Source organism: Nansenia antarctica (assembly GCF_963989245.1).
Source record: "Nansenia antarctica genome assembly, chromosome: 1".
NCBI lineage: Eukaryota > Metazoa > Chordata > Actinopteri > Argentiniformes > Microstomatidae > Nansenia > Nansenia antarctica.
The window spans coordinates 91,932,415-91,947,409 of record NC_137674.1 but is presented as its reverse complement, the minus strand read 5'-3'; the positions used below and the strand labels follow the sequence as shown (position 1 = coordinate 91,947,409).

Here is a 14,995-nt window from a genome sequence, read left to right as displayed (position 1 = left end):
ATATTAATTACAACCTGTAAAGAAATCGATTTGTTATTTGGAAGGAATAAAATGATTAATTATTAATTACAATCTGTAAAGAAATCGACTTGTTATTTGGAAGGAATAAAATGATTAATTATTAATTACAATCTGTAAAGAAATCGACTTGTTATTTGAAAGGAATGCATAATTAATTAGACTTAGTCATTGACACTTCATTGATGTAAACCTGTGAAAGAAAACGTTATCATTGGACTATTACAATCTGTCCACTAGATGGCGGCAAGCAACCGAAAATGTCTTATCGTGTTCCATCCACTAGATGGCGGCAAGCAACCGACTTGGGTATCGATTGCTTCAGACCACCCTGCCGTGATCTTCAAGTCACAACCTATTATTTTCTACAATCCATAAACAACTCAACTGTCAAGCGAAAGGAATGAACGATTAGTTAGAATTATTCATTATATAATCATATACATTGATTTAAAACTTGTGGAATCAATCAATTGTTTTGTGAAACAGAAAATGAATGATCTGAATAATTAATTCAACTAATAAGTAATTAATTAAATTAATTAAAGTATTAATTAAGTATGACTGAACAGTCATTCACAACATCAATCTATGCATCAACCTTTTAGATTCTTTCACCAACATTCTGCAAGCAGGCACAGAGCCGGTTTATTGAGGGTAACGACTGGCCTATTCGCTTCGCGTGCTCTCTGTGTGTGTGAAATGTGCCTGCGCTGCCCATGCGCGAGTCCCCGTGTGTAAACTGCGCGTGAACTCGCCTCTTTTCCTAGGGCTCGTGAATGAATTCTATCAAATATCTTTAAACTACTTTAAATATCCCGATGATCAATTCACTATCTTTCTATCTCTAAATTACTACAATCTTTATATGAATGGATTTAACTTTATCTTTTATGCAACAATCAAATTCAGCTTCCCTTGTAGTAGAAAGGATTTTCAGCTCTGTGTGTGTCCGCTTTTGCAGAGCAGGAAGGGGGGGGCTCTATTGTTCTTGAAAACCCACGGCTGTGTTGGGGCCTGCTTAAAACAATCTCTTTAACACAACTTGTTTTCATAAACAATTACTTTTCACGACACCGCAATATCAAGATTATCTTTCAATGCAGTTAAACGTATTATTTACCAAATGTTTCATTCTAATATTCTCTAATGCCTTTTTTCCACGGCCTCTCTCTCGAGAGGGACCTGAGCCTGCGGGCGTAAGGCTCGTCCGTAAGACGGCACTAAAGCAATTAGCTCCGTTCACAAGGACAATGGTCCTCTTGTCTTCTCAAACAGGAATTCTCATTCCTTATACATACAATAACACAATTATCAGACTCTCGCTAATCTTCACAATAACCAATATTGCCGACCCATTAACAAAACGTCTTCCGTTAATTTTCTGTCGACAAGTCTACACTTTTCATATAGACACTACTAAAGTTCGTCTCCCTTTAGTACCACAGGCACACACACGATATTTTCCCAATACAGTGCAATTTACACATATTATGTACAAATACAGATTTCTAAATCCGGCTCTTTAATTCAATCCAATTGTAATTATCTTATATTTCTAACAGATACTCAACACAAATCAAGATTCTTTTGTTTATAGCTTAAGACCATTTATTACAAAAGTACATCAAAGCTGGACACTGGTCTGGCAGAGAGAGAGAGACAGAGAGAGCAGAGAGAGGGGGAGGGGGAGCAGCTGCTGGGACTGTGGGACTGGGTCAGGCACAGAGAGAGAGAGAGAGAGAGAGAAAGAGAGAGAGAGAATGGTACTTACCTCCAGGCGCTGAATGAAGAGATGTAAAAATTGACGGTCACTATAATCACTATAAGCTATATATATTTACTCGTGGACTAGGCTCGCCATTTATTTCGTATATTTTGGTATCTGTTACTGCTAAAAATGAAGAAGAGTTCTTGAGCAAATTTAAGACTGTTTATTCAAAAAAGCAGGTTACACAGCATGGCCCCTCAATGGAGCTGGTCATCCGAATCGGGCACAGGATATGAAGAAAAAGAGAAAGAGCCAATGTGTGTACAGGATTTTATACCCCCCCCTGTCACTGTCGCTGAGCCAATCAAAACAGAGATATGGTCTTGTTAACATCTGGTAATGATCAGTCCACGTCATTTTAATTTGGTCAGATACAAAGTTTGCCAGTGAAGTCATAGTAGTTTTCTGTCCTGTAAATAGGATGTTATTATCTTATTATCTTATTATCAGGGGCCATCCTAAGGATTCTTTTGGGTTCATGCTGTGCATTATCTGCCATACACTTGGTTTAATGCAATTCACCCTATGGTCTAATACAATTCTAATGCAATTTATGCTATGGGCGTCTTGCTGGCTCGGGCCCTAATGCAATTATATCTACCCATGATGATATTACAGCCTCTGCACATGCTGGTCAAAAGGCCATTGTGTGTATTAGAGGGCCATTGCTATGGTTACAGAGCATGAAATACACGACACCAGCCACAGTCTGTTTGATCCCCTACTATCAAAAAGACTCAGGAAGTACAGGATCCTCAGGTCCCGTACCACCTACTGTTACGAGCTACTATGGTGTGGACCCAGGTGCAGTACAGAACAAAGGAGGGGGTAGGTAGGTTTGTAGAATAAAAATAAAGTATCTCTTTACCTAGAGCAAAACTCAGGGGTACAGAGTACGACCGTACTATAACTTGGAAAATAAAAGGGGTGAAAACACAGTCTCCAAAAGCTATGCAAATAATAGTGCGCAAAAAAAAAATACTCAGAAAATACATGTCACAATGCTTAACAACCAACAAGGTTCGATAAGGCTACAGTAGACAGGCCCAATTGGTTCACAGGACACAGAGGCTTCGTTCACACGGCAGTGAAATGTGACCCAAATCTGATTTATTTTTGCCAACATGTGACTCAGGTGTGATTTATGCATGACCGTGTGAACAGCGCAAGTCACCTGAAATCTGACTTTTTTAAATCCGACCTGGGTCGCGTTCAGAGGTGGTATTATATCGGATACATATTTGATATTTTCTGATATATCTAGCGTTTAATGCGACTTTTATGTCACTCTAGCAGGGTTGCCAGATGGGATTGGCAATTTACAGCCTAACCAACCGCTAAATCCAGTAGCCCATTCGGCGGTAACCCGCCCCATCTGGCAACCCTGCACTCTAGACGCAAGTATAGTAGCGAGTGCTCTACAAAAAGCCATAGCTAAGCATTTGGGCCTCTTTTTCCTCATCCTTCTTCTTTTGACCACTTGCTCATATCTTTGCCGGCTTCCGCTGCGCAAAAACTTGAAAATGAAACCGGTTGTAACGTTATCATGTTATCCATGGTTACTTCCGTAAACAGTGCTCTGCGCGTGACATCCTGACATCATTGTTATTGTCCTGCACATGCGGGTCTGTTCAGGGCCGTGGAATGTTCACACGGGAGTCAATGTAGGTCAAATATAGGTCACATTTTAAAAGTAATGTGAACTGAAAAAAATCGGATCTGTGTAAAAAAAATAAAGTGAGCATCAAGACCTGCCGTGTGAACGAAGCCAGAGAGATCTGACAAAGACAATGGAGAATTGAGAACATAGACCAGGGGGTAACGAGGAACAGGTGCACTTAATCACAGTAATGAGGAGGAAAAAACAGAACAATACACAGGATCGCCGGAGGAGGGTGCCACAGGATCACTTACAGAGAGAGCGACCCCCCAGGTGTCACAGCTACAGAACATCTTCTTTCACAGAGCTGTCACTCTGCTGAACAATCACCCCCCCCCCACACACACACACATGGGGTACATTGACAATGACTCAGTATCCCCCCCCCTCATTCTGGGATACAATGATGTGGTATCATGTGGTATCTCCACCCCCAGACACTGAGAACAATCCAATTTAGATTTACAATACTACTTTGCACATACCATATTATTGCACATTGCACAAACCTCTTTAATATAACTTGTTTTATACATCTGTACATTACATACTGTACATAAGCTGATAACTGTATCTCTAAACTACCGTACATGCCATACTGTACCTATCACTATCCTTGTCATGTTTTTATATATCATGTTCTTAAATCACTATTTGCACTTCTGGTTAGATGCTAAACTGCATTTCGTTGTCAGGTACTCTGCAATGACAATGAAGTTGAATCTAATCTAATCTAATGAAGAGTTCCCTGGAGTACAAAAAAAAAAAAACATGATTTAGGATAATAAATACAAATGATCTGCTTTTGCAAAAATAACCCCTCAAATCTTGTACAGTTTAATGGGGAATCATATTTAATTGGAACTGTAACTATTAAACAATACTTGCATGTTATGAAATGTATTCTTATAAATAATAAGGTGAACAGTAGGACAAATTAAGTTTAAACTGATGCCGTTTTCAGTGCCTCAGTCAGGCAGATACGAGTGCAGTTTCAGATATTGTTATCACATGTGTTTCACTGGGTGAATTTTTTTTTTTTTGCCTTTCTGTCGGGATTTGCCTTCATTGTTGTCATGCAGTCACTATGGATTCATATTAATTAGGGACGTTTCACTGACCATTTATAGGCAACTATGGGCGTTAAAAGGGTGGGACAAGATTCTTGCTCACGTGTGCAAAATGTAGTGTTGATTGTGATTCATAAAGGGAACAAGGTGTGGGGACGTGCGTGACCACAGTGTTTTGAATCAGAATATTTGTGTGAGTAAACGTTCTGGCTTTTGTACGTATGCAACCTTTTTACACCAGACCCACAGTTTTATAAATGCCCCCCCCCCCCCTGCTGTACGATCCGATCTGTGAGGCACAAAGTCTCGAATGATCTCTCAACAGGAAGAGGAGACGTCGACCTTTCCGACCCCTACACTGAGCGCGCAGTCGTTATGTCTCTTCGACCACATCCTAACAACGTCAGGGTCATCTCTCTCTCTCTCCAGGAGTTCCTGACACGTCTCACAACCAACGTTGCTGTAACGTCAGGGTCAAACAGAGCCGTGTTAGTCAGAGAAACAAAGTTTGTAGTCATCCTCCATTTTGGCTCTACACTCCAAAAGTTTGGATTTGAAATCAAACAACTACAGTTAGAGTTAAAGTAGAGGCTCTCAGCTTTTATTTGAGGGTATTTGTGTTCATGTTGACAACACTTTTTATACATAAGCCCCCCCCCCCCCTAACAAATGCTTCACTGTCCCATTATTTACGCAGGGGACTGCATGTGGACTGTTTCGCCCAAACGTCGTTATAATATGACATGGACTTTCATAGCGTATTTGACAAAGTAGAACCATTACAAACTCTGAGTGATGGAACCTTTGGTGCCAAAATGGTGCAATGAACGGGCAAATACCAAACTTTGGAGCCCCTAAGATGTAGAAGCGTTGGTGTTAAGATGGTCTGTTAAAGTTCATTACTGTACATCAAGCACGGTTAGCCAGACGTACAGCTTTGGGAACAACCTTCCCTGTCTCCTCCTGAACAGTACGGTCAGGGTTTGCAGACCTCTCTACAGATTTGAGAACAACCTTTCTTGTCTCTCCCTGAACAGTAAGGTCGCGTTTTTTTCCAGTGACTTGTCTTTTGCAGCCCAGAATAAACACTTAGAAGATCCTCCGTGTTCCTTGATAAACAGACTCATAGAGTTATTACCGTGTATTGAATGATGGCCTCTATCGTGCATTCCCTATAGACCCATACATTCTCTCTCTCTCTAGCCCTGCTAGCAAATGAACACACTTGCATGTTACCAGCGTCACTGCAGTCAATAGTGGATGCTATCTTTTCCACAGGGCTAGAGAGGAGGTTATTGATTAGAGAAGGATAGACCGGGGCTGTAGAGGAGGGTATTGATCAGATTAGGGCTGTAGAGGAGGGTATTGATCAGATTAGGGCTGTAGAGGAGGGTATTGATCAGATTAGGGATGTAGAGGAGGGTATTGATCAGTTTAGGGATGTAGAGGAGGGTATTGATCAGATTAGGGATGTAGAGGAGGGTATTGATCAGTTTAGGGATGTAGAGGAGGGTATTGATCAGATTAGGGATGTAGAGGAGGGTATTGATCAGATTAGGATGTAGAGGAGGGTATTGGTCAGATTAGGATGTAGAGGAGGGTATTGGTCAGATTAGGGATGTAGAGGAGGTTATTGATCAGATTAGGGGTGTAAATCAGTAAGGCAAGGCACGGCAAGTTTATTTGTATAGCACATTTCATACAACAGGGGCAATTCAAAGTGCTTTACATACATTATTAAAAAATACAGCAAGTATAGTTTTCTTAAGAAAATTACAATAAATAAATAAATAAATAAAAGCAAATATAAGAAGATAGGGTAAACGTCCCTATTAAGCCCACGTACCATATAAGCCCACTTGTAACTTCTGAGTTAAAACATTTTTAAACTGCATGATCATTTTGTGCTGTGTAATGTTTCTTCTTTTTTTTGTAAGCCAATCAGATTTTCTGATCTTGAGTTAGGGTGAGTTATGTGTGACATGCACCAGCTGATCTGAGAAGAAGTTTAAAAAAAACTGTGGGTACCCTCAGAAGAACACTTTTTAAACATATTTCTACTCCTTTTTTTACGTACTCATTTGTAATAAAAAATTAAGAGATTAATATTTTGAATAAGACACATTTTAGAATATTACTTGAAGTATTAATATTGTTTCTTTTGAAATCAGAGTTTTAGCATGCTAGCTAGCCGACCACATTGTGCTACCATACAGTAGCTGCATAGTATGAATGAATGAATGAATGAATGGTCTTTATTGTCATTGCTACAGTACAGGTACCAAACAACGAAATTTAGGAGGGGTGGCTCCCCTGGTGTTAGGAAAGGAAAAAAAAAAAAAAACTTTTAAAAAAAGAATCACAAGAAGGGAAGGAGCTGGTTTACATAAATAAAATGTTTCATTGCAATGACATTAAGCATGATACGCATGCATAGTTTATCTTTTTGTATGCAGTTTATATTATTATACAGTTCAATGGTCAATAAATGTGTATGTTTATCTTAATTGTTTTTTAAATTTAATCAGGTGGGCTTAAATGGGACACAAGCAAAAACATCACTGTTTGGGGTGGATGTATATGAGTATAGTTAATTACTCTGCATGATCAATATAAACTTTTTATGTTATGTTAGTGCATCATATATAGATTTATCTCATATCATTGTTTTTTTAATGTCTGTATGTAGAATAAAATATTCCGTCTTTTATCCATTACATCACTGATGTTCCCTTTAAGCCCACCTGTTCCAATTAAGCCCAGTTGACTGTGATTCAATAGGGATATTCTCCCTTGTGACCTTGGAGCCCTTTTTCCTTCTAATTTTGACCTCACCTGATAAATTCAGTTCCATAATTAATTTGTTACCATATTCGTTGATACCAATATTTAAATATAAGTGATAGTGTATAGGTACATTAAGTCTGGACAGGCCTATATCCTATCGTAACATTAACAATAACCTAATTTCTAAATCTTTACTTATCAGATCATACTTTTGAGATTACTAAAACACGGCAAAACTATAGTTCATGTCCACGCATGATTGAAGCCTGCCGTGTGTACAGGGAGGGAACCAAACGCAATCTCTCATCTCTGGAAAAAAGATACGGAGTAGACACGAAGTGGTTGAGGCAGAGAGTGAAGGAGAAGCTGAATATGGAAGCACATCAGGGACATGTCTACCTGAGTCCAGCAGTAGAGAGGGGGATTTCAGAGTGTCTTCAGGTAGGGTAGTGACTGATAGACTAAGAAAAAGATAACACGAAGCAGTGGGTAGCCTATTATGAAGTTAAGCAGGCCTAGTTATGAGTAAGCAGTTCCTTAAAAGTTAGGTTAGACTATGTTATGCTATGTTAGTTATGGGATTTTGATTCTTAATTCGTATCGAACCTGGAATTTTTTTTCCTTTCAGTCAGTCGGTCTTCAGAAATCGTTATAAAAACGTGCACTTTCAACAAGCTGGCTGGACCAGACATATTGGGCAATTTCAATTGGCAGCAGCACACCATAGCAGTGGCGGCTGGCGGATAGAGGGCGCTGGGGCGCCGCCCCAACCTTCACTTCCTAGTTGCGATTTGTAAACGTTTTTTTTAAAATAAACATTGTTTATTCACAAAATGCGGCTGATATTCTGTCGGCGCCTATCAGCATTCATTAAAAATCCTCCAATAGAATAAACATTTTATCTGTGTGTGTGTAAAATTCACTGTTAAAATACATAGGGGGAGGAGTCGGGGCGCCGGCCGAATGCAAGTCTATGGCAGGCCAAATACTTTTGGCTTACAAGTGAGCTGTAGCAGCGCTCCAATTGGCTGTCTCCTATTTCTCGTCCGGGGCGCAAAAATTGCGCCCCGAGCATGCGCAGATTATAGGCTTACCTAGGCTGCAGCCTAGGGCCACTACCACTAGGGGTAGTAAAAATTAAAAAATGCCCTGAATATCCCTGAATATCCGGTTGTTAAGTCTGACGTCAAACGTGACGTTTTGCAATTTCCGGCTCCAAACCAGAAATACAACATTGTGCGCGCGACGCGAGAGAGTTTTTGCCGGGTGAGATGTCTTTAGATAGAAAGTAAGCAAGTTGCTGAGTGTTCTAACAGAGAAAGTTGGTTAAAATTGGTCGTTATTATTGTGACTAGAAAGTGTCTGACTGACACTTGACAATGACTATAATTCCATTGTGTAAATAGTGTCAAAGAACTATCAAGCTAGCTAGCTAGCTCAGAGGTGATGAGATGAGCTAGTCTGCTGCACACATGCCAGCTAAAGAGCTAACTGGATGCACTTTATTATTTTACTTAAGTTAAATTAGATATACAATCTTTCTTATTCTGCTAGAATTGGGCTTCATTGGTAATACCATAATGGCATATTTACAGTACATGGACAGTGGATTGAAGCATTTGAAATGTCTGTTTTGTATAGTATAGTTGGACATGTTTTTTCCCCCAGGTGAGAGAGTAATGTCAAAATGACATTATCCGACTGCATTGCCCACAGCAATCCAAAATTCAATTATAATTATGTTATACATTTATATGGATCAATGTATACCTCTTATTAGATTATAAATACTCTGGTTGTTATGTTTGCCTTTTGGTTGACAGCAAAAGGGAGAGAGGAGGATAGAGAGGGAGAGAAGGAGAGAGAGCAGGAGGGTGTCGGCACACCAGAGAGAGAGAGCAAGAACCAGGTGAGAAAGTGGACAGGTAGTCAAGACCACATAAGTAAGTAGCCTTGAGAACCGATGGTTCTCGAGCCTAATGGCCCATAGGGAAGGAGCCTATCTCCTGTTTCCGTAGCGTGAGGCGGCTTAATGTACAAGTTAGTACACCCCCTGGACATGACGCTGGTATGTCGCAGGGTCTTACCCCCTGGGGGGGGGGGGTCCATGCCACGGTCCATGCCACCCCCCCAAGGCAGCAAACCTAGGGGAAACACTGTTATTCTCATGCTAAAATCGACTGTAAATCCAGATTTTAAAGTTTATATTCTTCCCCGTGGAGCATGCCCCCATAACCTGTGCCCCACCCAAAATGTTTAGCACCAGCCGCCACTGCACCATAGGATACAGATACAGACAAAATGACAACACATATTGAAAGATTAAGTATTGAAGAGTAATTTCCACCATAGTTTTTATTTTGTATGTAAATACTTTTTTGGCTACATTCCAATGAAGACGTGTTGTAAGTTTAGCTTTTTCTGTGTTGACAACACAGCAAATAGATAATTTACAGGCCACAGGATAAGAATACAGGCAAAATGAAAATAGCTATTGAGAGGTAAGAGATTACAGATTTGAATAGATCAAGTTTGTATTGTTACATTTAACATATATTTTATTTATTTATCAATAAATCATGAAGTGGGCTTATTTGGAACACACATGGGCTTAAAGGGTGCATTCGGTACCCATTAAGCCCATGCCAGCCTTAAATTAAATAATAAACATTAAAAAGTGGTATAAATGAATGAACTTCAAATGAGAGATTAATGTTTAATTTAATTTGGGTCCCAAGGCCAAACTTAATTGCCGACCCCTGATGTAGAGATTGAATAGGAGGGGGCCAAGGATTGATCCTTGGGGAACCCTACATGTCATTTTAATTTTGTCGAACACAAAGTTGCCAATGGAGACATAGTAGCTTCTGTCCTGTAGGTAGGATCTATACCAGTTTAGGGCAGTGCCCGAAAGTCCTACCCAGGTTTTTAGTCTAGCTAAGGTCTAGACTCTAGTAGGACCAAAACTGAGACTTTTCCGGAGTCTGTGTTTACACAAATGTCATTAAGGACCTTAATAAGGGCCGTTTCAGTGCCGTTTCAAGCCTGATTGAAAATCACACACAACCACACATGTACACACACACACACACACACACACACACACACACACACACACACACACACACACATACTAGGGTTGGCTGGTTATACCGTTATACCGTATCAATTTTTTTTAAAATAGCAACAAAGGTATTTGTCAATACCGTCATGAAACCATCCTAAATTGCTGTATATAATAAACGCCTTATAAGAGTGTTTGTCCAGCACAGTTAGTTGAAGATGCTATGAAAGTGATGACAGAACCTTTTGTAAACAATGTAATTTGTCAAATAAATAGGGCTGGGTGATATTACAGTAATACCATAAACCGCGGTATTTGAAAATAGCGACGGTGTCAATACAAATACCGTCGTAAAAATAAATCTGATGCGCAATGTGCGCATACTGTATACAACAAATGCCTTAAGAGTATTTGTCCAGCACCACTGTCTGTGTGGTTGAAGACACTATTGAAAGTGATGACAGAACGTTTTGTAAAAAAAAAAGATTTGTCAAATAAATAACCTGTCAAAAAATACTATTTAGAAGCGATCATAATCGCGTGTCATGTGACCGTTCTCCTCAGAAGAAGGATACACGCTTCACAACACTTGTATGCTGTAACACGCTCTGCGCTGTACTTGGATGAGTGTTGGCAGTGTTTCCCATACATAGTCTCATTACGAACCAAAAGTATTCTCAGCTCTGTTTTTATTTATTTATTTTAAGCAAGTTTTTCAGCACTGCTCGTGGAAAGTGATTGAGCAAGTTCATGGAAAGGACAGGGCTTTGGTCCAGCTTTCACCAGCCGCTGTCACAAATTCATAATTTGAAATAGGCAGCTCCGTCAAATCTCTACAATGTGATTTTGAATAATACAGTAAAACTGTAAACCGTGGTTACATTTGGGGACGGTTTAATGGCATAAAAAATTGGAAACAGCCCAACTCTAACACACACTCACTTAAACACTCTCACACACATACGGACCACGCGCAAGCACACACATGCATGCGCGAGCACACACATGTACGCGCGAACACACACACGCATGGACTCACTTAAACACTCACACACACTCACTCCAGTGGCATATTTCTCCAGTATGAGGGACATAAATGGTTAACTGGTTCTTATCTGAGTCTGTCCAGTTCCAAAAGCAGATTGGTGGCTGTATCTTGATCACCATATCTGTCTCCCCGACACACACACACACACTACACACCACAGACACACACACACACACACACACACAGCCTTGATGCTGTGCCACATTCAGAGGGTTTTGAAGCCTTGATGTGTTGATGCCAAGCCTGCCTGCCTGCCTGTCATTCAGAGACCCACATCTTCTAGCCAGTTAACCTGCATATGTCTGCATACTGGCTTTGTCAATGTTGTCTCCACCATCATTAAACAACATCGAGTTGTCAACGTTATCACCTCCACCTTCAAACAACATAGAGCTGTTACGGTGCTCCTGTTATCATCCTGATCACAACCACCTCACATTAAGAGACTGAGGAGAGAGGCAAGAAGTGTGTATGTGTGTGTGTGTGTGTGTGTGTCTTTTTTTGGTTTGTTTTTTCTGTTCCCCTGTCCTCATTGATTTGCCCCCATTGCTTTGAACTGTGATGTCATTCGGTTTGAAGATTCTTGTCATGTGTATCCGCCCTGTGCCTCTACCTCAAAAGATTCTCTAGTTCATTTTGTGTGTGTGTAATGGTTTAGGGGTATGTTTTCTTTGACAATCTTATATGACAATCTTATATGACAGGGTGAAGTGTTCAAGTGTATCACCATAAATGGCTACTTAAAAACTCAGGAATCTGCCACCTAAACCACACACAAATGTTCCACAGTACGTGTACACAATGATAAAACACAACATACTGGCATTTCTATTTTACTCTAATTTGGTGGGGGATGGAATTACCATGGCCTGCAATAAAAAGATTATTCCTCATTTCCATTCTAAATCCTTTTGTCAATGTTGTTTTGATTTAGAGAGGAGGCGTTTGTATGTGTGTCTGTGTGTGTCTGTGTCTGTGTGAGAGACAGAGTTGGAGATGGGGTGTGTGTGTGTGTGTGTGTGTGTGTGTGTGTGTGTGTGTGTGTGTGTGTGTGTGTGTGTGTGTGTGTGTGTGTGTGTGTGTGTGTTGAGGGTTAGAGGGACAGAGTTACACTAGCCCAGAAACAAAAACCCAGTTGACAGGCTAACACATCAAATGGGAGCTCAATGTGATGATAGAATGAGTTATTCCCCCTTCAAACTGAGCAGGATCATAGAGAGAGAAATAGAGAGAAAAAAAAGAGAAAAGGTGATTGAGAAGCACAAATGTGAGGGAGAGAAAAAGAGGAGTGGGGCAATGCTTGGCAGCATGCTCTCTTGGTCGAAGCCCAAGATTAAATGGAAGGAGGGATGGAGGGAGTGATGGAAGGAGGGAGTGATGGGGGTTGGCATCCACTCACTGTCTCAGCACTCCAGAAACAAGCCATCTCACTCCTCTCTTCCTTTGCTACCTCCTCCCTTCCCTCCATCTCTCCATTCCTCAAACCACTCCTAATAAGATCAGACTGAAGAGACAGGAGGCCTGCTTTCACTTGTTTCTCTTGACAGGTTTCCTCAGTATTGTTTTTGCTATGTGTCAAACAGTGTTATATTTCTACAGCTTATATTTCTTATTGGAGGTATATATTGTTGTATAGGTGGGTACACTGTCAGTCTGAGACAGGTTCCCATGCTGTGCACAATAACCTACTGCTATCCTATCCACTTAAATTGCTTCTACAGCACGACACTTAGTTTCTCTTAGTTTACTCTCTCCATTTACACTCGCTCTCTCTCATAGGGCCGGTTTCACAGACAAGGCTTAAGCCTAATCCTAGACTAAAAAACATCTTCAATGGAGATTTTACATTGAAAGTGTGATTTAGTCCAGGACTAGGCTTAAGCCTTGTCTCTGAAACCGGCCCTTAGTCTCTTAGCAGAACATAATAGAGAAAAACATGATGGAATGTATTACACCATTTATAGAACCATTAGAGTTGAGTTGAATATGACGTCAAAGAAAATAAATGGGAAACACAAACCAGAGTATAATGTAGTTAGTAGAACACACAAAGCAGAGTATAATGTAGAACCAACTTTAAAACAAGTAGACTAGTTCATAATCCCACTGAGCAGGTTATATAATATCGTTTTATTAGCCTAACTACGGTTTACAGCATGGTTGGGAGCTCTACATTCACTGACTGAGCAATGAAGACAAGACAGACCATATAATACAGTACAATACAACTCAATGTACAATGAGTGTGTGAGGTGCATGATGTATGTATGATGTACTTTGTCAGGGTGGAAGAAGTGTCATGGTTTCTCTTGCTTGTTTGTGGTGCACTTGATGTACACTGAGCCCAATGGAGGGAGGTTGCACCCATTCTTTATGCAGATTTGTTTATGGTTGCTCATGCTCTGGGGGGTATTCCATCAACATTGCTAAGGGAAGATCCAGCCTTGTTTTGATAAGTCTCGCAAGACTTAAGCCTGGATTTTCCTTTAGTGACGTTGATGGAATACCCCCCAGGTAGGATTTTATAGAATACAACCAGATAGATTGATACAATTGTGAATAGAGGAGATCAGACTGTTATATAATAATAATAATAATAATAATAATAATAATAATAATAATCATCATCATCATCATCATCGTCATCATCATCATCATCATCATTACCATAATCATAATAATAACAATGGGGTACGAGCTGTATGATGAGTAGATACATAATATGCTTTTTATTCCATGTGGAGGACTGCACAAGAGCACAGCTGCTGAGAACAAGGTGGATAATTGGGATGCTATATTTATGGACATCCAGTAAGTGTGAGCAGATAGTGAGTAGATAGTGCCCTCTAGAGGTTTAAATATAGAACGGTAAAGGATACTTGAAAATACACTAGCCTCTCAGTGTTCATAGAGAGCCAATATAAATGATCATGTTTTTCATACCCTGCTTGAGTTGGACTTGGAAGGCATCACCATACCCCTACAACAAGCTAGAATAAAAGAGGACTAATACTATACTCCACTATCACCTATTTCTTACCCCCTTCTCTCTCCCTTCTCTTCCCTCATTTCCCCCCTCCCATCTCCAGACTCTGCAGATGGGCATCCATCACTTCGGAGGGTTGTTTGTGCTGCTGTGTGTGGGGGTAGCCGGGGCGCTCCTTACTCTGGCCGGGGAACATGCCTTCTACCGCCTGGTGCTGCCGCACATCCGACGCAAGCAGAAGTACAAGTACTGGCTCCACACCAGCCAGGTAAGAGTGTGAGTGCGGTGTGCGCACAAGGTGTGTGAGTGAGTGAGTATGTGAGAGAGAGTGTGCGTGTGTGTGTGTGTTTGTGTGTGTGAGAGAGAGAAAGCGAGAGAGTGAATACAACCGTTCACAGTGATTCAGTGCTTTAAAGACAGTAAAAATAACATTTTTAAAGCTGAAAATCTACAGTATCTTTGAAGTATAATCATGACAATATGTGACAGGGTTTGGTGAAAAGGTCCGCAAGTCTGGCAACGTAATTTTTCAGTTTTTCCCAGATTATGAAAGGGTACATTGTAAGCTTTTAAATGATGTGTCATTATGTC

The 14,995-nt window shown here is 40.4% G+C and overlaps 1 protein-coding gene across 1 annotated transcript in view; it reads left to right on the top strand.

Moving 5' to 3' along the window:
• grin3bb (glutamate receptor, ionotropic, N-methyl-D-aspartate 3Bb) overlaps nucleotides 1–14,995 on the top strand; it is a gene marked incomplete at both ends in the record, with an annotated part of 146,068 nt that overhangs the window by 111,852 nt on the left and 19,221 nt on the right. The window contains one exon of the mRNA XM_080527278.1: nucleotides 14,508–14,672. Within this exon, the coding sequence (XP_080383404.1) occupies nucleotides 14,508–14,672 (165 nt within the window). The remainder of the gene's footprint in view (nucleotides 1–14,507; nucleotides 14,673–14,995) is intronic.